The sequence below is a fragment of the Onychostoma macrolepis genome, chromosome 10 (genome assembly GCF_012432095.1).
Source record: "Onychostoma macrolepis isolate SWU-2019 chromosome 10, ASM1243209v1, whole genome shotgun sequence".
In the NCBI taxonomy this organism is placed as follows: Eukaryota; Metazoa; Chordata; class Actinopteri; order Cypriniformes; family Cyprinidae; genus Onychostoma; species Onychostoma macrolepis.
This window is the reverse complement of record NC_081164.1, coordinates 7,581,937-7,603,883: the sequence shown is the minus strand read 5'-3', so window position 1 is coordinate 7,603,883 and position 21,947 is coordinate 7,581,937. Positions and strand designations below refer to the sequence as shown.

At 39.5% G+C, this 21,947-nt stretch overlaps 1 protein-coding gene and 2 long non-coding RNA genes across 3 annotated transcripts; 2 read left to right on the top strand and 1 right to left on the bottom strand.

The window, feature by feature from the left end:
• Positions 1-1,044: 1,044 nt before the first annotated feature.
• On the bottom strand, positions 1,045-21,734 carry atp8b5b (ATPase phospholipid transporting 8B5b). Its single transcript, XM_058788574.1, has 28 exons — positions 21,488-21,734; positions 19,077-19,154; positions 18,877-18,932; positions 18,677-18,790; positions 18,444-18,542; positions 18,274-18,335; positions 18,108-18,180; positions 17,213-17,283; positions 17,046-17,128; positions 16,673-16,831; positions 16,501-16,589; positions 16,221-16,414; positions 15,595-15,803; positions 15,474-15,517; positions 15,123-15,288; positions 14,171-14,359; positions 13,961-14,076; positions 13,709-13,873; positions 13,442-13,553; positions 13,209-13,314; positions 12,996-13,137; positions 12,681-12,864; positions 12,258-12,481; positions 5,916-5,999; positions 5,575-5,820; positions 3,312-3,450; positions 3,096-3,226; positions 1,045-1,948 (listed from the first exon to the last, which is right to left on the bottom strand). The coding sequence occupies exons 2-28, from the start codon at positions 19,129-19,131 to the stop codon at positions 1,691-1,693; spliced, it is 3,570 nt and encodes a 1,189-aa protein (XP_058644557.1). The 5' UTR covers positions 19,132-19,154; positions 21,488-21,734; the 3' UTR covers positions 1,045-1,690.
• On the top strand, positions 12,404-14,613 carry LOC131547851 (uncharacterized). The gene is made up of 3 exons (XR_009273034.1): positions 12,404-12,535; positions 14,147-14,345; positions 14,517-14,613. It is a non-coding gene; the product is annotated as an uncharacterized LOC131547851 (long non-coding RNA).
• Positions 17,771-18,485, top strand: LOC131547852 (uncharacterized). The gene is made up of 3 exons (XR_009273035.1): positions 17,771-17,875; positions 18,132-18,260; positions 18,347-18,485. It is a non-coding gene; the product is annotated as an uncharacterized LOC131547852 (long non-coding RNA).
• Positions 21,735-21,947: the final 213 nt, after the last annotated feature.

Sequence of the window (21,947 nt, the reverse complement as noted above, 5' to 3'; positions counted from 1 at the left end):
AGTGCCGTTAAAATGAATTTGCGTTAACTTTGACAGCAATATTAATAACATAAGGCTATTTAGTTTCTTTAATAAAAGAACAAGGTATAAACCTGTTCTATAGGAAAGGTAACTTTAAATGACTTTTAAATGACTGTTGTGATCTGGCACTATTAAATCAAATCAAATAAGTTTTTTAGGGAGGCCGCCCCCCTAATATAATGGCAGTGGACACACTGGGTGTCTTTAACTACTTTGAACTGTAGGTATGTCAAAAAATATTAATTGTATGATACAATGTACTTATTGTGTTCAAGTTGTATTGCTGCTATAGAGGTGGAACATGTTTAAGTTAGGGGCAGGTTTTGTGATATAGTAAGGTTTAAGGGTAGGGGTAGAGTTATAGATTAACAGTATAACTACAGAAATAAAGATAATTACATGCAGGTTTTTTTATATATATAAATACAATGTATTGTATAATTTAAAATTGGGAGTGTATTGTATTTATTTTGGGGAAGTTGTGGCCTCATGGTTAGAGTTGGACTCATAACCCAAAGGTTGTGGGTTTGAGTCTCAGGTCCAGCAGGAATTGTAGGTGGGTGGAGTGAATGTCCAGCGCTCTCTCCCACCCTCAATACGACGACTGAGGTGCCCTTGAGCAAGGCACCGAACCCCCAACTGCTCCCTGGGCACGCAGCATAAACGGCTGCCGTCTGCTTCAGGTGTGTATCTGTGTGTGTGCACTTAGGATGGGTTAAATGCAGAGCACTAATTGCATTGTAAGCATATGTAATGTACACAATAAGTACATTGTATCAAATGATTCATTTGAATGTTGTTAAAGATACTTAATATAAAGTGGATCCATATATTTTATTGCAGTTAACTGAAAATTTCAATTAATGAATTTGAATCATTTGCTTATAATGGTTTGTTTCACAAATGCATTGAGCTCAGTGCTGAACATATATTACTACAAATACTAATAAAATAGATTTAATATTATTCTTGATACATATAACAATTAGACAAATACAATAAAAATTCAAAAAGATTTTTGTAGTTTTTAAGGTTTTGTATTTTATTATTTTATTGTATTTATCACTAATCGAGGCACATTTGCATCTTTGTACAAAACATGATAAAGTATGTCAAATCAAAGCATTTTGGTGACCATTTCAAGTATTCATTGATAAAAAAAAAACATAATAAAAGAAACATACAAAACATCTATGAAACTGTCATACACAATTAAAAGCACATGAAATCTGCTTGTATGAAGCTCTTCTTGAATAATCTCTAGGCCTCTTTTTATGTGGACAGACTAACGGCGAGATGAACGTTTAATGTCCTAAAATTAAAAAAAAAATACATTTATTATGTCCTCTGGTTTTAATACACGAGAAACCACATGAGTGATTTTATTGTCAAGTGTTAATGTGTGCATTGGTGCTGTTAATACCACATTAAGAAACCTCTCTCAAGTTTTATAACATGATTTTCAGCCACTAATCACAGCTAAAACCAGCTTCTTATTGATTCAGAGCTTCACAGCCTCACTTCACAATCTCTCTTACTCATATGTGAAATATTTTTAAGCCCCTCCAAGAATCTCTCTTCTTTATTATTTAAATATTACCAATGCTGAAGGTGAAATCAAGCTGCACGGCAAGTCATCACAAGTACATATACAACAGAATAAGAAGCTTTAGGGACTCTGAGCCTCCTCGAAGATGGTTCGATAAGTCTGAGGTGTGCTGTCAGACACCGGCGTGTCAGTGTGAGGGAAAAGAGCTGGTCTGCTCTTAACTGGAATACGCAGGAAACGTCCAGAGGTGACAAGGTCTCCATAACCGCGAGCATGAGAAAAGGCGTAACCAGATCGCCGCGTACTGATTCGTCGTCGAGGGAATTTGCGAGGAAGTGGCGGAGGCACAGCTTTGGCCTGTCTGACCTTATGACGCACCTGTAGAGCAGAAGAATGAGAAGAAAATATACAGTATACTGAAAGGAAAGAATATCAATAGTATCAAATAACAGAAGAAGGAAAAAGCATAAGGCTCAAATTGTAGTGATTTTGTTTATGAATGACTCCTGCTCATTAGATTGTGACACCACTGATTACGGATTCCAGAAATAACCTTGACATTACGCCTCAGTGTGATGCTGCGCTGCAGCCGAGCCACTGCATCCCACAGCTCTGACTCATTCGACACATGCGTTCTACTCGTAAGGGAGGAAGATCTCATATTGTCATCCTGTCGAGAACTGGCGCATTGCCGAAGAGAGTTTAAACGCAGTTTTGGAGCAAAAATTACTATAAATAGTAAATGTATAAAATACAAGATGCCAGTGATGCTGGGCAAACTCCATCATATGATATTCTTCTGGGGAAAAAAAATTGCAGAGTTGTAGTCAAAACCAGCTCATTTGAGTCCAAGTCAAGACCAAGACCAGAGGAGGGTCGTGTCAGAGTCAAGAACGAGTCCAAATGAGTGCATGACAAGACAAAAATGAATGAAAATATGGTCTCGGACTCTGTTTTAAGTACCACAAGACTGATATATTGCATTCTGAATCAATCGACCCTTCGCAAAGACCCGCCCCCCTTAGTTACTGTTGTTGCATCCGACAAGCCATGCAACTCTCACGCTACACATCATGTTCTCAAGCAGTGAAAAATACATTGAGGAGCAAAGAGGAAACTGACAACGCTCCCACAGACAAGACAGAGCAGGTTACTTTAGGTGTGAAACAAAGTCTCAGCTTTCAAATTTTGTCATTTTTTTGAGAAATTCAAACAATAAATACCATTTTGTGGCTCTTTAATGTGTTGTGACAGATCGCTGTAGTGCCTCAGTTCGAGTGGCACGTGAACCAATCATCTTTTTGTATTTACTTAAAGCACATAATAAACATCAGAAGGTGTCTTGTTTCAACCGCGGAAAGACATCAATACACACCATTTTTCAAGTTCAAGTCCACCAAGGTTAATCTGCTCTAGAGAAGCAACGTAAACGTGGTTTGTTTGTCGGACAAAATAGCGGATTCAGTGTTGTGACTGGTCAGATCGCCTGTCAATCAACTGAGGTGACAACAAAATTTGAACCCACCTTGTCATTGATAGTGGGCTTGAGTTGGATGAAGAGGAACCGTTTTGCCACCACAGGTAATACGCACAATATGGTGGTCAGGAAGATGGTCAGCCACACGTTCGGCTGGTTCAGTGAGTTTCTTGCAGTGCCTGAGAAAGATTGAGTCATTTGGAGCAGCTTAAAACACACAAACAGCAGGATGAGCAGATGTGGTTGGGATGGAGGGACACTCACCAATGAAAGGAAAAGACGACGTGAAGATCAAGTACATGCCGTTGCTGTACATGGTGAAGGTGACAGCAAAATACACTGACAGACTACCCCACAGGAAGAACTGATTCACTGCTGTCCAATAGTATGTGTCCAAACCCATCTTAAACACACATAAACATGGGGTTTGTATGCATGAGTACATGTAAGATACCATTCAAAAGTTTGGGATCATTGAGATTTTGGTAGCACTATAAAATATGGAACAAATGTTCATTATTAAGAGTTTTCCCTCAATAAACTCCTAATTTGGTGCTTATTAATAGTAGGGGTGACCCCGAATAGTCGACGATTTGATGCTTCGATTTGAGGAGCCTGATTCGACTCCCAATCTCACAGTCGAATATTCGCGGGGTGTTATGATCATGCCATTTTGGCTATATGGGGGTGTTCAATGTCTGATTTCACATAGAACTACCGGTTTTATCCCAATAAGTTAATATACAGCTAAGTTAATAAAGAAATAAAGCTTTAAATAAATATTTTAACGTGTGTGAATAAATCCAACCACCCCTATAGATTTAAGTTTCACTTTCCATAATCCGTGACCGACAGAGGAGCATCTTGGCGGCAAGGATTTAAAACTTTAACAAGACTCAAATTGACACAGGCAGACTGAAAGACTGGATTTTTTTCGTTCAGGTAGGATGCAAGTGATTTCAAAACATTTCAGCCGGTTTATATATATGGTGTTTATATTATTTATCTTGTAAAAGATGCATTTGGTTGAGTCGGTGCAGTAAAGTGCTTCATTGTACAGCCATTCTTCAGCGCGCAGGACAAACAATTATGCAGAGTATTAATAACTATGACTGGGACTGTCATATACACATAACATTATAATGAGAACACTATCATAATAAAACGCTATGGATTTTTAGAGTTTAGTTCCCGTGTTTCTGCACGTTGTTGCGTGAAGAACGCGTCCACAAAAGGAGTTCATTCAGAGCCGCGCACACGTTCATGCATCGGGCGTTTTGTGCAGATAGCCTATAAGTTGTTATATTAACGTTATGTTGTATAAATAAGGAAGCGTATTTTATATGAGATAAATGAGTTAAATCCCATTGATTAAAAACCTGCTATCATATGCTTCATTCTACTGGTCATCTTCAACGCGCGCAGCTCATAACAAAAATGCAGAACATTAATAACCGTCATATACATAACGTTATAATGAGAGCACTATTGTAAAAAATGTTGTGAATTCTTAGGGTTTCGCTGACGTTTAATGTTAACTAACTTTTAATCAAAACATCAAACATTATTCACTCCGTTTGTATCTGCGAGGCGTCAGTATTTACAGTATTTGACTGTCGAATGTCTGACTTGAGTCTTGGTAATGTATTTTGCCCCGCCCCCAAACATATGATTCGACTATCAGCAAGATTCGAAAATTCTGATTCGACTATGAGAATCCTTAGTCGGGGACACCCCTAATTAATAGTAAGGAAGATGTTAAATTTAGGTATGTGGTAGGATTAAGGGATATGGTCATGCAGAATATATGTGCTTTATAAGTACATGCTAATAAGCAACTAGTTAATAGTGAGAATTGGTCCTTAAAATATACTGTTACCAATATTTTTTTTCCTGTTATTCAGCGAGGACACATTAAATTGATTAAAAGTGACAATTATAATGTTACACAAGATTTCGATTTAAAATAAATGCTGTTCTTTGAACTTTCTATTCATCAAAAATCTTGGAAAATGTATAAAGGTTGGATTCCACAAAAATATAAAGTAGCACAACTTTTCAAAATTGATAATAAGAAAAATGTTTCTTAGACAAATTAGAATGATTTCTGAAGGATCATTTGACACTGAAGACTGGAGTAATGATGCTGAATATTCAGCTTTGAATCACAAACAAATTACATTTGAAAGTATATTCAAATAGAAAACAGTTAATTTAAGTTATAATAACATTTCACTATTACAGTTATCTTTGCATTATATTGGAAAGTATTTTTTTAAATCACAGCACAAACAAGTTTTTCAAGCAAAACATTTCACAAAAAAATTGTTTAGGTTTCCAAAAATGTTCAATAATTTTGGGGTCACTATTGAGTATGTGTCCAATATGAATTGACTGAACCAATGCATTGCTAAATCGTAAGGTATAGAGATTAACAAATTATTTGATTGTATTTGATGTAAATATGGTAATTCTCAATAATTGTTGTGCATTTTGTGTGTGTATATACTGTTGAATGAGAATTTACCTGCACGCTGACGGAAATGAGCAGGCAAGTCTGCGCTAGCAGGGCAAAGGACTGATAATCTGCAAGGTCTTTGCCATCATCTCTGATGGTGTCGCACATGGCTGCCCAAGGGACGAAGAAGAGGATGAGTGAGCTATAGCAGCTGTGCAGAAGGATCCTTGCAAAGGCCATCTTACTGAAATACTGGTTCAGCTGACCCGGAGCGTACAGCTGGGGGTACTGGAAACTCCAGCGGTCATTTACATCCTGCACATGCACACATGTTCATGAATGAATTTAGTTCAATGATGCTAAATCTAGCATGCTAATCCAGGGGTGGGGTATATTGATATATGACATACCTGATCAAAGAGACTGAGGCCAATAACAGGTAAAGCCGTATACACCAGGTTGTAGAGCGTAATGAACCACTCATCATACACAGTCTATGGAGAGAGCAGACAAAAAAAAAAAAAATTAGGAACAAATTAGTCATTTGTAAGATGCATGTTCACAGAAAAATAAAAATCACTGAGCTCAACTTTAGTTTTGGGTGTGTAGATCGATCAGTAATATCACTTCCAAATAAAATTTTTTTTTAAATTATTTTGTAACAGAGCAATCGGCAAACAAACAAAGATGTATGCTAAAACATGGATACACATACAGATTTTCTGTTTTTCTCTCAGAAATTGCTAGTAAATTTTTACAAACAATTACAAAAAAAACTGCGAGTAACACATTGAATTAAACATAGAAAATGTAGAAAAACAAATTGTATTTTCTTGTAAAATGTACCTCAATAATTAACTTTATTTACTGATTTATTTATTTACTAATAGTCTAATTTGAAATTAAATAATATATATATATAAAACCAGTCATAAGGGTCAATCTTTCGAAATTGAGATTTATACATCATCTGAAAGCTTTCCATTGATGTATGGTTTGTTAGGATCGGACAATATTTGGCCGAGATACAACTATTTGAAATTCTGGAATCTGAGGGTGCAAAAAAAATCTAAATACTGAGAAAATCATCTTTAAATTTGTCTAAATGAAGTTCTTAGCAATGCATATTACTAATCAAAAATTAAGTTTTGATATATTTACAGTAGGAAATTTACAAAATATTTTCATGGAACATGATCTTCACTTAATGTCCTAATGATTTTTGGCATAAAAGAAAAATCAATAATTTTGACCCATACAATGTATTTTTGGCTATTGCTACAAATATACCCCAGCGACTTAAGACTGGTTTTGTGGTCATATATATATATTCTCTTCAGCACTGGTTAGTTCTCACAACAGTTTTAAAAAACGCTAAAAAAGTGGGCGTGGTGCACTGCGAGCGGAGGGGGAAGAGGGGAAACAGACAACACACACAGCTTCGGTTTCAGACAGTTTCATTTTACTCCCATCGAATTAAAAACACAAATAAATGCACAGCCATTTGCACTATGTATCGAAAACATATACATGAAAGCGCTGTTGCACCTCTGATAACTTTTAAGGCTTATTCTGCGGCATTTATATAAGCCTTTTGATGGGTTGTGTCACGAAGCTGTAAAAACGCAGTCTGTACAGTCGCTGTCCTCAGAAAACGCATGTAAATCCCCAATGCACTTAGCCGAAGTGAGGGCAAGAAGAAGTGCAGTTTTGAGAGATAGCCTTCATAGCAATGGATGCTAAAGGCTCAAATGGTGGCTGTGAAAGAGCTCTTAACACCACCCCTAGGTCCCAGGGCGGGACTGAAGGCGGACGCGGGGGATGCAATCTCCTCGCCCCCTTATGAAAACTCACAACCAGCACATGCCTACCAATTGACTGCCCACCCAGCGGAGAACGAAATGAGGCAATAGCGGCCACATAGACTTTCAGTGTTGACGGTAGACATCCACTATCCAGCCTGTACTGTAGAAAACGCAGAACATCCGACACAGAGCAAGCAGCCGGGTCGATATGAACATAACAGCACCATTTCATAAACACTCCCCATTTTAGAGCATACAAAAGCTTCGTGGAGGGTGCCCGCACCTCCGAGAGCGTGTTGAGCACACGAGAATGCAGATCTCTCAGCTCCTCTGATATCTCAAACTGAGCCACTTGCTTGAGACAGCAGATCCTTCCTGATAGGGATCAGCCAAGGCGGAGCCACCAGCAGCTCTGTCAGGTCCCGGAACCAGGTCAGGTCCAGCAGCACACGTTCGGGGCGACGAGTATCACCGAAGCCCCCTCCTCCCTGATCTTGCATAACACCAGCAGCAATATCTTGATCGGAGGAAACGCGTACAGCCTGGCTGCTGGCCAGTGCAATGTCAGAGCATCCCCCTCCAGCGGGGAGTGAGACAGTGAGAAGAACAGCGGGCAGTGCGCATTCTCGCTCGTGGCGAACAGATCCACCTCCGCTCTCCCATAGCGAGTCCAAATCATCCGAACTGACTCGGGATGCAGCCTCCACTCTCCTTGAGGAATCCCCTTTCTTGAAAGCATGTCCGCCCCGTGGTTCAGGAGACCGGGGGTGTGCGCTACTCTGATGGATAGAAAGTGACGGTCCGCCCATAGCAGGAGATTCGCTGCCTGCTTGTACAGAGCCTTGGATCATACGCCGCCTTGGTGATTTATGTACGAAACCACAGACATGTTGTCGGTGTGAATCAGTACATGCCGCTGTTCCAGCTGTGGCCAAAAATACTTTAGAGCTAAGAACACCACTTCCAGCTCCAAGCGGTTTATGTGCCACCGGCTCTGAGGTTCTGACCACAGCCCCGAAGCCGGCATGCCCTCGCACACTGCTCCCAAGCCGCAAGTCGATGTGTCTGTCGTGACCAAGACACGTGACGTCACCAAGCCCAGGGGAACCCCCCCGGCTGAAGAAATCTGGGTTTCGCCACGGCCTCAGAGCTTCGATGCAGTCGCAGGAGACCGCGATGCGCAAACGGCCCAAAGTCCACGCTGTCCAAGGGACTCTTCAGCCATAACTGCAGCGGGCACATGTGTAGTAAGCCCAGATGACATACCGCTGAAGCAGACACCATGAGTCCCAACAGCCTCTGAAATTCCTTCAAGTGAACAGAGCTGCCCAGTCTCAAATGGCGCAGGGAATGCTGCATCCATGCACTTCGAGAAAGTGCGCGGGGCCAAAGCCAGCCCGAATGGGAGAACAAAGTACTGGTACGCTGTGCCCTCAAAAGCAAACCTCAGAAAACGTCTGTGATGCGGTGCTATCTGAATGTGAAAGTACGCGTCCTTTAAGTCCATGGGCGCAAACCAGTCCCCGGGGCGAATTTGCGCCAGGATCTCTTTCAGCGTTATTATCCTGAACGGATGCTTGTACAGCGTTCTGTTGATGGGCCTGAGATCTAGAATCGGGCGGAGTCCCCCATCTCTTTTGGGTACCACGAAATAGCGGCTCTAAAACCCGCTCTCCAGCTCACTCGGAGGGACTCTTTCTATAGCTCCTTTTTCAAGCAGGCTGCACACCTCTTGTCTCAGGACCAGGGCATTTCGAGGCAATGTTAGACACTGCACCACGCCATTGAAAGGGGAGGTCTGCATCTGAATGAAAGGGTATACCCATGTTCTATCATGGCGAGTAACCAGCGTGAGATTCCAGGAATAATTTCCCATGCGCTCAAGAACTGACATAGCGACTTTAGCGGCTTGGTCGTTGAATGCGTCGGTGAGCACTGCAGGGCTACAACCTGTGTGGGCGGCGGCTCTGCAATGCTCTGATGTGGGGCAAGCAGCGCCGCCTTGACTGAGTGAGGAGGAAAGAGCTCTTTTTGTGAGAATGTATGCATTTTTATTGAATGAACATCCAACACACAAACATCTGAACACATGAATTTGTGGTGCTTGGGAGCTGGGCCGCTCACGCACTCTCCTCTTCTCTTCAGATGACGGCTTAGCAGCTGGTGGTGGATGAGAGTCACATCGCAGGCTCCTCCGCTGGCCGTGGCATTTCCTCCCGGGACCCCACGCCTTCCTCCAGACATCCAGCTTCTGGCGAGGGGCAGTAGCAGTCGCAGCTGCGGTCGCTGGCCTGGGGTTATCCCTCCACTGGGAAGAGCCAGGTGCCAACGAGCACCTGGATCTTGCCGTCTGCTGCTGGAAAGTGTGTCTCGGCATCACATGACTCATGGCTTTGGCGCGCTTTTGAGCCTCTGTGAAGCACTCAATAATGGACTCTACAGCGTCACCAAAGAGGCCAGAGGGAGTCACAGGAGTGTTCAGCAGCACTTTATGGTCAGCATCCTTGAGGTCAGCCAGGTTTAACCATAGGTGTCTCTGAATGACAACCATAAAACCCATGGCCTTACCCACAGCCTGATGCGCTCGCTTCGTCACCATCAGTGCAAAGATCTGTGATGGCATCATAGACTGTAAAAAAGATGGACGACGCATCTCCGCTTCCTTCCACTATAGAAAAGTGAAGCGAATACATCTCAGTATGGCCGCTGCCATCTTGAGTAAATGACGTCATTTGGAGCCCGAGTCTGCGCAGTAGAGTCATGAGGTGGAGCCGCGGAATCAAACTCCCGCCCAAACTCCCGCAGACCCAATCAACCATAACGATACGCCCCCTTTTTATAGCATCAAATTACTAGCTAAAATCAAACATATCACAAAAACGAACAATTGAACATATATCAGCGTGATAACAACTACCTTAAATGACCAAAACCATATTTCGGAATATTGTATTAGAAGTGTAATTTAATTTTTTATTTTGACTGAATTCCCATTCGTTTACATGGAGAGGGCGGGGTTTATGACCTGTACTGCAGCCAGCCCCCAGGGGGCGATCAAAGAGCCCGCAGCTTCACTTTTAAGGACGAGTGAGATACACCCGGATGGTATCCGCAGTGAGGGCTCCGCCCCCTCCGCCACCTGCAGGAGCTTCGCCTGAAAAACCTGCAGCACTGCCATGGCATGTAGCGCAGAAGCCACCTCGCCATCAGATGCATACGCCTTTATTAGCGAGGTGGGTGGTGGTCCTGCACAGCTTCGAGGGGAGACTGATGTCCGAGCCTAGGGTCTTGGCTGCTGCAGGACACAGGTGCGGAGCAACGGTCTCCACGACGGGGGGAGAGCGCACGTACCCGTGGGCCTCCGCCCCGTCCACGTGGGAGAAGATGGCCTGTGTGACAGAGTGGATGCGCGCCGGTTGGGGCGCAGACCACGTCTTCACAAGCTGCTCGTGTACGTCGGGGAAGAAGGGGACCGACGCCCTTGAGTCAGCTTTCCGGGTTGACCTGAAATCCCAGGAGTCTAGCCTACTCCTGGCAGGCTCCTCTGGAGGACTCCAGGTAAGCTCCAACTCCTGGACAGCCTTCGACAGAACCCTCATGAACTCCTCCTGGAGGTCTGGGGGCCCCATGCTGTCTGACTGATTGGACTCCGATCCCGCCCCAATCCTCTCTCTCCGAGGCCGAGATGGACATTGAATCATCCCCTTCCTCCTGGCCGAAGGATACAAACTCTGTGATGTTGGAAGGAGACCGGGGAACGGGGCGACCGCTGGGGTTGGCGTCTGCTGCTGGAAAGTGTGTCTCGGCATCACATGACTCATGGCTTTGGCGCGCTTTTGAGCCTCTGCGAAGCACTCAATAATGGACTCTACAGCGTCACCAAAGAGGCCAGAGGGAGTCACAGGAGTGTTCAGCAGCACTTTATGGTCAGCATCCTTGAGGTCAGCCAGGTTTAACCATAGGTGTCTCTATTATCGCGGGGAAGCATTGACAACAAGTTTATGTGTGTGTGCAGCGGATCTCCGACCTCTCTCTATTTCTCTCTCTGTGTGTGTGCGTGCGAGTGATGTGTGTGGGTTTGTGCATATATATATATATATATATATATATATATATATATATATATATATATATACATATATATATATATATATATATATACATATATACATGGGTTTGTGTGCATCAATTAAAGCAATGCATTAAAGTTCTGACTTGGAACTACCTGTGCATTAAATGGTTTTACTGCATACCTGCCTGCCAATCAGAATCCAGAAAGAACATGGAATATATATATTATATATATATATATATATATATATATATATATATATATATATATATATATATAAAGAGTTCATTTGCAAAACAGATAACTCTTTAAATCACGTTTTTGTTGTGCATTCCCATTAATCTCAATCAAACTGCAGTTGGGTTATTTTCATAGGTTAAAAAAATAACAATAATAATACTAGCTAACTAACACAATAAAACAAAATAAAAACATGATAACATAATAAAAACATTATTTTTCAAAATTATCTATTTATCCGTTGTAATGAGTTATCTAATTATGAGTTATCTGTTTTAGCAAATAAACTATATATATATATATATATATATATATATATATATATATATATATATATATATATATATATATATATATACACTTCCATTATATCAAATATAGTACACAGATTTATTTAAACTGAATTAAAATCAATATTCAAATTGTATAGACGAAATACTTCCAAGGCACTCACAGGGTGAAGTAAAAATTTATAAAATCAATATTCAATTTAAAAAAAGGACCTAATGATAGGCAGAGTACATTTTGGCAGAGTTTTCTCAAAAAGACCAAATATCATCTGATTGAACAGCCTGGTCTATCGCTAAACTGTAAACCAAATTCATGTGATATGATTTTAAAAGTTTCCATCTCACCTGTGCAGAGAAACCGCAGAAGAAGCCGTACCAGAAGTGGACGAAGGTGAAGGTGAAGTTCTTATAGAAGAAATAGCGCAGGAACTTACACATGCGCAGATAGGACCAGCGGCCATGGACCAACAGGAGGCGCTGGAGGTAACGGAACTGAGCGAAGGAGAAGTCACTGGAGAGAACCGCCTGCATGCCCTCCTGCCCACTAATGCCAACGCCGATATGTGCAGCTATAGAGGTCATGATGAGAGTTGAAAGATAGGATACATTTTTAAACAGACAAGGTTGGTAAGCGATTTTAGCACACTAGTCTTAAGTAAACACATATAATGTATATATTGTAAAGTTTCCAGCTTGACACTGGCTCAGTGTTTCTTATAAGTGCATATAATCGTACTCATGCCATCTCTCTTTGTGAGAAACACTCACTTTTGATCATGCTGACGTCATTGGCTCCATCTCCAATAGCTAAAGTCACAGCTTTCTTGTGCTTCTTGACAAGTGCCACCACTTGAGCTTTCTGGAGAGGGGTGACTCTGCAACAGATGACCGTTTGGCACATACATGCGGTCCTCAAGAGCTCTAACTGCATGTCCTTCTGCAGAGCAAATGCCTGGGCACGGAATATTGGGAGATGCAAGGTTTAAAACCATTTTCTACTAATCAACTGTTGAGTATTGTTGAAGAAGATGTGAAATGGATCCTCTTTTATCGATTAATAAAGCAATGTTAGATTTCTCTTACCAGACTGTGGCCGTTAATTACCAGTCCGTACTCTCCATCAACCTTCTCGTCTTCCACCACCTGAGATTTTTTACCCAGAAATCTGCTCTTTTCAATAGGAGGCTCATCCCCTGATTCTGGTGACATCTTTTTCCTGGCATTCCTGAATATAGAGTATCTCTTAGATATATTTTAATTTCAAATGTGATCCATTTGAAATGGTTTGAAACTCACACAAGCTCCTCTCGCACTTCCTCTGCTGTGTTGGCAGCCATTATGAAGATCTCTTTCATTTCCTCTCGCAGCATATTACAAGAATAACCAATGTTCTCAGCCGTCTCTGTGGGACATTGCAATGGTGTGCATGAACAGTAGTGAAAACATCAACTAAACCAGCACCAAAGCAGCATAGAAGGATTAGCAGCCGTTAAAAGCTCAATTTGTGGCAAGAAAGTGAGTGAACTTACCCTGTTTGTCTCCAGTTAACACCCAAATTTTGATGTCAGCTTTGGCGAGTTGCTCAATGGTCTGAGGCACGCCATCTTGAAGTTTATCCTCAACTGCAGAAGCACCAAGGAGCTGAATGCACACATAAACAAATTTCACATAAGAAAGGAAGCGTTCAGAACAAGAACAGAATAAGACAAATCCTATAGACTTACATTGAAGGAGCAACATAGAAAAAAGCAAACACTCTTGCAACACTTAAGCATTCTCTGTGATGGTGACTTTACCAGTAAATCTTTCTCAATCTCTTCATAAATTGTGTCCAGTTTTGCCTCACGGTCCTCCAGTGCAATGCTGGCCTCATGGTGGCGCTCTTTCCATTTCTCAAACTCGTCCTCATCTAAGTCTTTATAGGCCAAAGCCAATGTCCTCAGACCCTCTCCAGCATATTCCTGGGATTGTGTTAGCAATCAGCAGTCATCATGAGTAACTCACACAGACACTCACACAATCTTATGGAACACACAAATGTAACTCACGTTAAGATGTTCTGTGGTGACCTCAATGCGTTTGGAGGATGATGGATGCAGCCTCTCGTAGATAATTGTGTCGGCTCCCTTACAGTACAGTGTCAGCTTGCCCTCTGGACTACGAACTGAAGAACCGCACATTTACTTAAAGAAATTGTATTGTTGTATTTCTGAATGTTTCCCTGCTTATTTCAGAAGGGTAACACCACATGGTCTCACCAATAACAGACATCCTCTTGCGGACGTTGTTGAAGTCCAGCACAGCTAGTAGCTCGTAGGTGGTGGGCACTCCCATCTCCACCAGAGAGATTGTCTCTGGGGTACGAGAACGAAATACGAAGCCGAAATTCCTTGCTGCGGTGACCAGAGCCCCCTCGTCTGGAGACTGAGCCTGGTAAAATAGCTCTCCTGTGAAGAAACAAATATATACATGTACAAAAATATAAAGAAACAAATATGAGGCTGATTTATGATAATTATTAGTTGTATTTTGGATAAGAAATGATTATAATGATTATAATTGATTATTACACTCCATAATTGATGAATATGGTTTTCATTTCAGATGCTTCAATGCACTTCTACCCTACTAACACAGATATACTACTCTTCAACAATTCACGGACAGTAATATTTTTTAAAGAAAGTAATGGTTTTATTCAGCAAGGATGCATTCAATTGTTTAAAGGTGACATTGATAAAGTTATAAAATATTTTATGCTGTTATTTTAAACTTTCTACTCAAGAGAATCCTGAAAAAAATATTAGACATTAATTGTTTTCAACATTGATAATAATAAGAAATGCTTTTATGAGCAGCAAATCGGCATTTAAGAATGATTTCTGAAGGATCATGTGACACTGAAGACTGGAGTAATGATGCTGAAAATTCACCTTTGATCACAGGAATAAATTACATTTGAAATCATATTAAAATAGAAAACATTTATGTTAAATTGCAATGATATTTTATATTATTACTGTACTTTTGATTGATCAAATAAATACATTTTTGATTTTGTGTATATATAGAATATATTTTGAAAACTTAATTCCAATATGTGTACTGCAGAATGATTTGATCGTATCAATGTAATCTGTATATAAATATGTTGGCAGTCTCTTGTGAATAACTAATAGTGTTGCAGAGCATGCGCTAGATGGCACTCACCTTCTGTTTTTTCCTCAGGCATGACAGTGTGGCAGAGTGCCAGCAGGCGGAAGAAGGCCCGGACCTCTGGAGAGCCTGACTTTACTGCTTCCACCAGCTTGTGGTCATGGAAACAGAACTTTGGGTCGGCAAGAGAGTTCCAGGAGAAATCAACTTTCTCTGTCTTCTACAAATGAGGAAGAGCATAGAAAGAATGAGTAAGGAAAAGAGATGTTTTTTTCAATTCCCAGAGGAGAGGAGAATCACACTTTTGTGTGACATTGTCCTTAGGACACCAACTATGGACTTTCCAGTAGCTTTTAAGTTATAAAAATAAAATTAAATAAATTTGTCAATGTTTTGACCACTAACCTCAGTGACTTCAACTCTCTGCCCGGCAAAGTCCACAACCTCACCTGAGGAACATAAAAACAGTTAAATTCTACCCTTCAGTTGAAATTGTTTACTCTGTGACAACTCTTTGAGCTCTTACCATATGATTTTCCATTGATGGAGCACCTGTTGAAGGTCATGATGTTCTGGGTTAAAGTTCCCGTCTTATCAGAGAAGATATATTTGATCTGACCCAGCTCCTCATTGAGAGTAGTCGTCCTGGCCTGGGCTGGTGTGTCACTCTTGACGTGGTACATTTTACGGTCCCAGTCAATGAAATAACTGTTCCCCAGACGAAGGATCTCAACACTATTGAAAGGGCAAAGTTTTTTTAATTTTATACCATTTTCTTTTATTACAAATGATAAAATCAGCAAAATAATTTGAAAGATTTAACTATTTTTGTAGTATTTAAATATCTCTTTCTCATTTTGCATCATAACTTATTTTGTTTTACATTCTTTCAGATCAAATGTTGAGAATATTGGTAAACAAACAGTTTTGGTTCCCACTGATTTCCATTGTTACCATTACCAACATTTTTTCAAAACACCTTCTTTCTTTCTTCTAAATATCTTCTATGTTCCAGAAAAGAAAGAAAGTCATACAGGTTTGGAATGACACGATGAGTAACTAATGACAGAATTGTCATTTTCCAGGTATTTAAGATATAAATGTAAATAACCAGACAATTTTCATGTAATATAAGTTATTACAACATCTGACCTGACATAGAGAGAGATGGGAACCACAGTGTTGAGGATGATGACGTAGGACCAGAAGGTGAGAAATGCTGAGAGAGCTGCATTCGCCTCATCAGCTCTGGGGAGGAAAGTAATGAAGGAATTCCCTTCTTGGTATTCCCAAATGGCATTCCCGATGGACAAGATGGTGCACATGAAGGCCAGAAAACCAAAAATCTAACAAACAAATAAATATGAAAATGTGAAATGAAACATTTTATTACTCACAAACAGTTTTATGAACATAATTACACTCTACTTACAAACATCACCAGGAAATTCATGAGATGATCAATGCTGGTTCTCTTGAAAATGGATTTGCCAGAGTTCTGCATGAGTTTTGTGTCAGGACCTAAATGGATTTGAACAAAGCTTTTAAATTTATAAAACTTAATATAGATTTCATACGCCCATTTCTCGATTATGACTACGCACCTCCAAACACCACCAGGCCGAAGCACCACTCAGTGTTTCTGAGGGTACATCCTCTGAGCAGGATCCTCTCGTTATCCAGAGCAAATGTCTCTCCTCCCACCGTCAGAGTTCCTGTGAACTTATCCAGACGGTTGTTTGGAGGCTCACAGCGCACCTCACCTGAGATACACAATTTTCATATACTGTATTTAATAAGGAGGCTCATGTTATATATATATTAAGGGTTCTAAGCAGAAGGCATGCTTTTATGCAGTTCACTATTAGTAATGTCCTAGCAACCACTCAGAACACCTTAGAAACCACTTAGCAATGCCCTAGCAACCTGATATTGTGCATATTCTTTGCATACACATTATGTGGATCAGTCGCTCACCATTGAATGCTGCAAGTTTCTGGATGTCATTGCCCAAATCTCCTGTGATTGTCAGAGCCTGTTTCACCTTCAGGTTGGTCTCCCTGTGACAGACAAGGAACACATTAATAACACAATAATAACAGATGGACAAGTTCATGTTTACATCCACATGCTTAGATACTAACCCGTCCAACTCAGCCGTCTCAATATAGATGAGGTTGAGAGGTTCACTACTAGAGAGTAACAACAAATCTGCCTGTAGCACAGGAAACAATAGAGATAGGTTAATTTCGAAGTTTATTATACAGTTTTTATTTTTCTGTTTTCATTTTAATTTTAGCTTAATATTAAGTAATTTTATGTGCTTTAGTCATTTCTAGTTTTTAGCTATTTAGCTTTTATTAATTTTTATTTCAGATTTAGTTACAGTAGTAATTCAACCGTCTGTAGTTTTGTGTATTTTTGTGACTTTGGAGCCCCCTACAGTTAAGTGAGTGGAGTTCACTGTCGTAAATACGTCTCTGTCGTAGAAGGGATACAGCAAAAATTACTGGGCATGCGCACATCGATACAGCGTAATCATCTCGCACTGTACAACAATTATTACTGTTTTTGCATTATTGTAAGGGGTAGGTTTAGGGTTGGGTTAGGCGTAGACGTTAATAAAACACAATCTAATAGGTAGAAAATTTTATTTATTGTTAGCTTCCGATTTTTGCTGCATCCCTTCTAGCCAGATACAGGTTCATTTGTTGCTTCCGTAAAGCAATCCGCCCTTTTCCCGAATTTCCCTCACCGAATTTGCATATTTAACTCGGTAAATTTGGTGAGCAAACTGGTATTTGAAGGTAAATAAATAAATAAAAATAAAAAATACATAAAGTTGCCTTTTAATTTAGTTACTTTTTTAACCTAAACATTTTCATCAATTTTTTTATATTTGGTTTTATTTCAACTTTTTTTCAAATAACAGTTTTAGTTAACCATAACAACCCTGTTCCGGTAACATCATCAGGCGGTTGTTTGCCATATACTGTATTTATTACATGTTTGGAGTGTATAGGCCTGCTATAAACTTACTGTGACAAACTCATTGTTTTCCAGCTTGACAATGTCACCCACTTGAACGTTCATCCATTTTTCACTCTTCAACCTGTTTGAAACCATGACTTTTTAATTGATCACAAATTCATTTTGGAAAATGCATTTGGTAAAAAGATAAAGTAACGTCAGGTTGGACACTTACTCTCCATTAATGAGCACTTCTATTTTTCTGTTGTTCACATGTTTGTCATTCTTGTGTCTGGTCTGTGTTGTAGGATGAACATGGGAACAAAAAAGCAACAGAGGGATCATATGAATGGACAGTCAAACACGTTGTTGTCTGTATTGGACATAAACAGGAAGTGGACTCACAATGTCATCAGAGAGATCTTTGGCTAGAGTTATAGACAGCACCAGCAGAAGTGGAACTACAGTCGTGAACCAGGACAGAGACGAGATCTGAGGAATCAGCTGTGCAACACAAACACGGTGAAGCCTGTTAGAACTTTTCTTACTCCGTAAGGCTTCTTAAATGCTTTTTCAACATTTTAAATTGCTGTAATAATGTGGTAATCTAATTAAGATGGATTTAACAAATAAGATACCTGTAAGATGAGAAGAAAGACAAAGTAGGCATTGGCCAGTCTTTGAAACTGCTCAAACAGATTGAGAGGGAGGAAGGTGAACACGTTGTACTTGGAGGTCTTGATGGCATTGTTCTGTAAGGACACACATAAACAAATGCTCACAATATGCTCCAAAAACAAATGTTGAATAAAAAATATATTAGTATTTTCCTACTCACAGCATAATTAAACGACAGGTTGAATTCCCTGTCATTAGCTCGCAAATGCCTCTCCTCTGAGGAAATAAAATACAAAAACACTACATAAATAAAGGAAAATAAGGATATTATTATTATTATAAACAACGAGAAAACCATCTAGAATGCCATTTTTATATTTCAGGCTTCAAACTGTGTTTGGTGTAGTTACAGTAAGTTACCTTCTACTTTTTTTTTCTTGGCGTTAATTCCACACGCAGACAGCAGAGAGCCCATGTTTCTCTGATCACATCATTACACTGATAAAGAGAAACCAACCATGAAAACGCATTTTAAGAAACCAAAATAAAATAACAAAAATCAATCAATCAATATTTATTAAATATGAAGAAAAATGCTAAATTTACACATAAATAATTAAAAAATCTTCTGGCCGTATAATCATAAGGACTGGTTGAATTGTATCCAATCTATTTTGTAATTATTAATTTCTGTATTTGATTTGTAACGGCTATGTTGTTTGAATTGTCTTATGTAAGGTCACAGCCAGGGATGCTAGATATTACAAACTGTTTTTTGAAGTATTTGTCATTAATGGTTGGCATATGGTAGGTTTAATATGATAAAAATAAACCCTTGTTTAAGTAAAAAGAAAAAAAGACCTGAAATACCATGTGACCATATTTACATGTTTGACCTATAATTTCTATAGGTTCATTAGTCCAAAAGATGAATTAGGGATGTTGAAGCCAGTTTATGCTACAGTTCTTCCTACAAAGCATTGAAATCAGCCAAACTGCAGGTTGGATAGAGTCTGATCATAATGCATTATGATATCTTTCTGTTAGTGTCTAGCTGTGGTTAATGATAAACTGGCAGAAAGTTCAGTGTATTTTACAGCCCTTGTCTTATCAGTGCAGGGTATTGATGAGAGGCGCATGTATTTACACATATAGGCCTTCTCCATACACACACAGCCGTGCTTCCTGATCTCACAGATTATTCAACTGACAGCTATTTTCAGAGACATTAGCCTTTGTTCATATAATACAGAGACATTGATCTTAAATAAGGATAAAAATGTATTGCAATTGCTGCTGGAGGCCAGATGATTATATTGTTGTCTACATGGCAAAAAATAAAACCGAAAATTAATACATAAAAAACACTGTATCTAAAAAGGCTATTTTGTATCTAAAATTAGTTATTTTCCCAATTAGAAATTAGTGATATTAGTGAGAAGTGTTGTATATGGGCGCTCATAACCCTGAACATTAGACCACACTCACATACCTTCATCTCACTCTTTATCTAATCTAATATTATGATTACCCTTCTGAAACAACTGGGATCGCTCAAAAGTCAACACATCGCCAACGCCCATAAAAGAAATCACTATAAAGTATCAAAAACGAGACATTTAAAATGAAATAATTTATTTCTAAGAAACATAAATTGAACATAACATCCTTTCAAGTTTAAGTTCTCAGAAGAGTGTTGATATTTCGAATGCATGTGATCAATTATTATTATTATATTTTGTCAAATTTCTTGAAAACTTGAAGCTGTGGTTTGCAGAATGTTAACATAAAATGTCATGATGTTTCACGCATTGCTGAAAGTGATGAAAGGTATTGCTAGGGCTGTATAATTTATGATATGTTAATAAACCAACAGACTTAAGATAAAATAATTTGCTTAAATTTAAATATAATAACCAGCAAAATGATACAATGAGGCTACACGAAGTTCAAAAAGGCCTAACAAGCATGAAAAATACTATGAAGAACACAGTGTTCCATGTGAAATACTATTAAATATTAAAGAATACAATATACATGACCTAAATAACAATAAATAGCATAAAACACTCAAATTCATTAAACTGAGAACAAAAAACATGAAAATAAAACAAAAGTGATCGGTCACACAGGAAATGCCCACTTCTACATAAATAACTAGGCAATAAATACTATTTACTAATATGTAAACATAGAAAACAATCATTACTAATAATAACTTACCATGAAATTACATGCATTATATTGATAAATGTAATTTCATGGTAAGGTAACTCACGGTTAACCAATTAACAGGTATTTACAATAGCAATTTTGAACTTCTTTTTTGAAGCTCTAATATCTCTAACTGGAATAATCTATCACTTCTATCAATCTATCTAAAACTAGGAAAGTTCAAGGACCACAACTAATGTTGGCGGTAAATGGCCGTCCAAGGACTGGTTTCCTTTCAACATCAGGAAAACACTTGACCCCTCGCCATCTATATTCAACAGTCAACAAGGAAAATCACACACCCTTAAACACGCTCCTTAAGAGTCTGTCCGTCGTCTTATCACTTCACATTTGACAAATCTATACTCCTCTCTCTCTGTATATACTGAAACAGGTGTTATATGTTAATAGTAACATACTCAAGTTATAATGTTCACTAAGTTCAGTATTTTTTACAGGTGCAAGTGCCTCTAGCTAACGTCAATAAGTAACTCAAGTTCGAGAGTGAAAAAACTTCCTCTTTCAAAAGGAAAATTTTAGAAGTCTAACATACTGCTTTTTTTAGCTCACTAAACATTTATAAAATCAGAAAAGGTCACCGGTTGAGGGTGTCATACCTGAGTCACACGTCTGCCATCCAGGATCCCTAGAGAAACAGCAGCGTTTCAGAATAAACCACCACCCCATAAACATGCGTGGAAAAGAACACGCAGAACCTCACTACAGTTCCCATAATGCAACAGCAAACGAGGCCCCTTCTTTAGAGTACAGGTGAAAGTTAAGGGTGTAACCTGACGTCAGAAAGAGGTTTCCAGGGCTGGGTGGAGCCAGCAGCTGCAGTTGTGGCCTAAGGAGGGGGTTAGTGATTGGACAACTGCATGAGCTTGAAGGAAACAGAGGGATTTTATAGTATAGCATGTTCAGGGGCAGACGGAAAGCAAACAGTGGATGATCTTTGGACTCTGGTGGGCTGGAAGAGGGAAGCTGGTAAAACAGTCAGATGAGGGAATGACGTGGGCTAGTTGCTGGAACAACTAGCATAGTTTAAACTCTTAAAAATAAAGGTTCCGAAAGGGA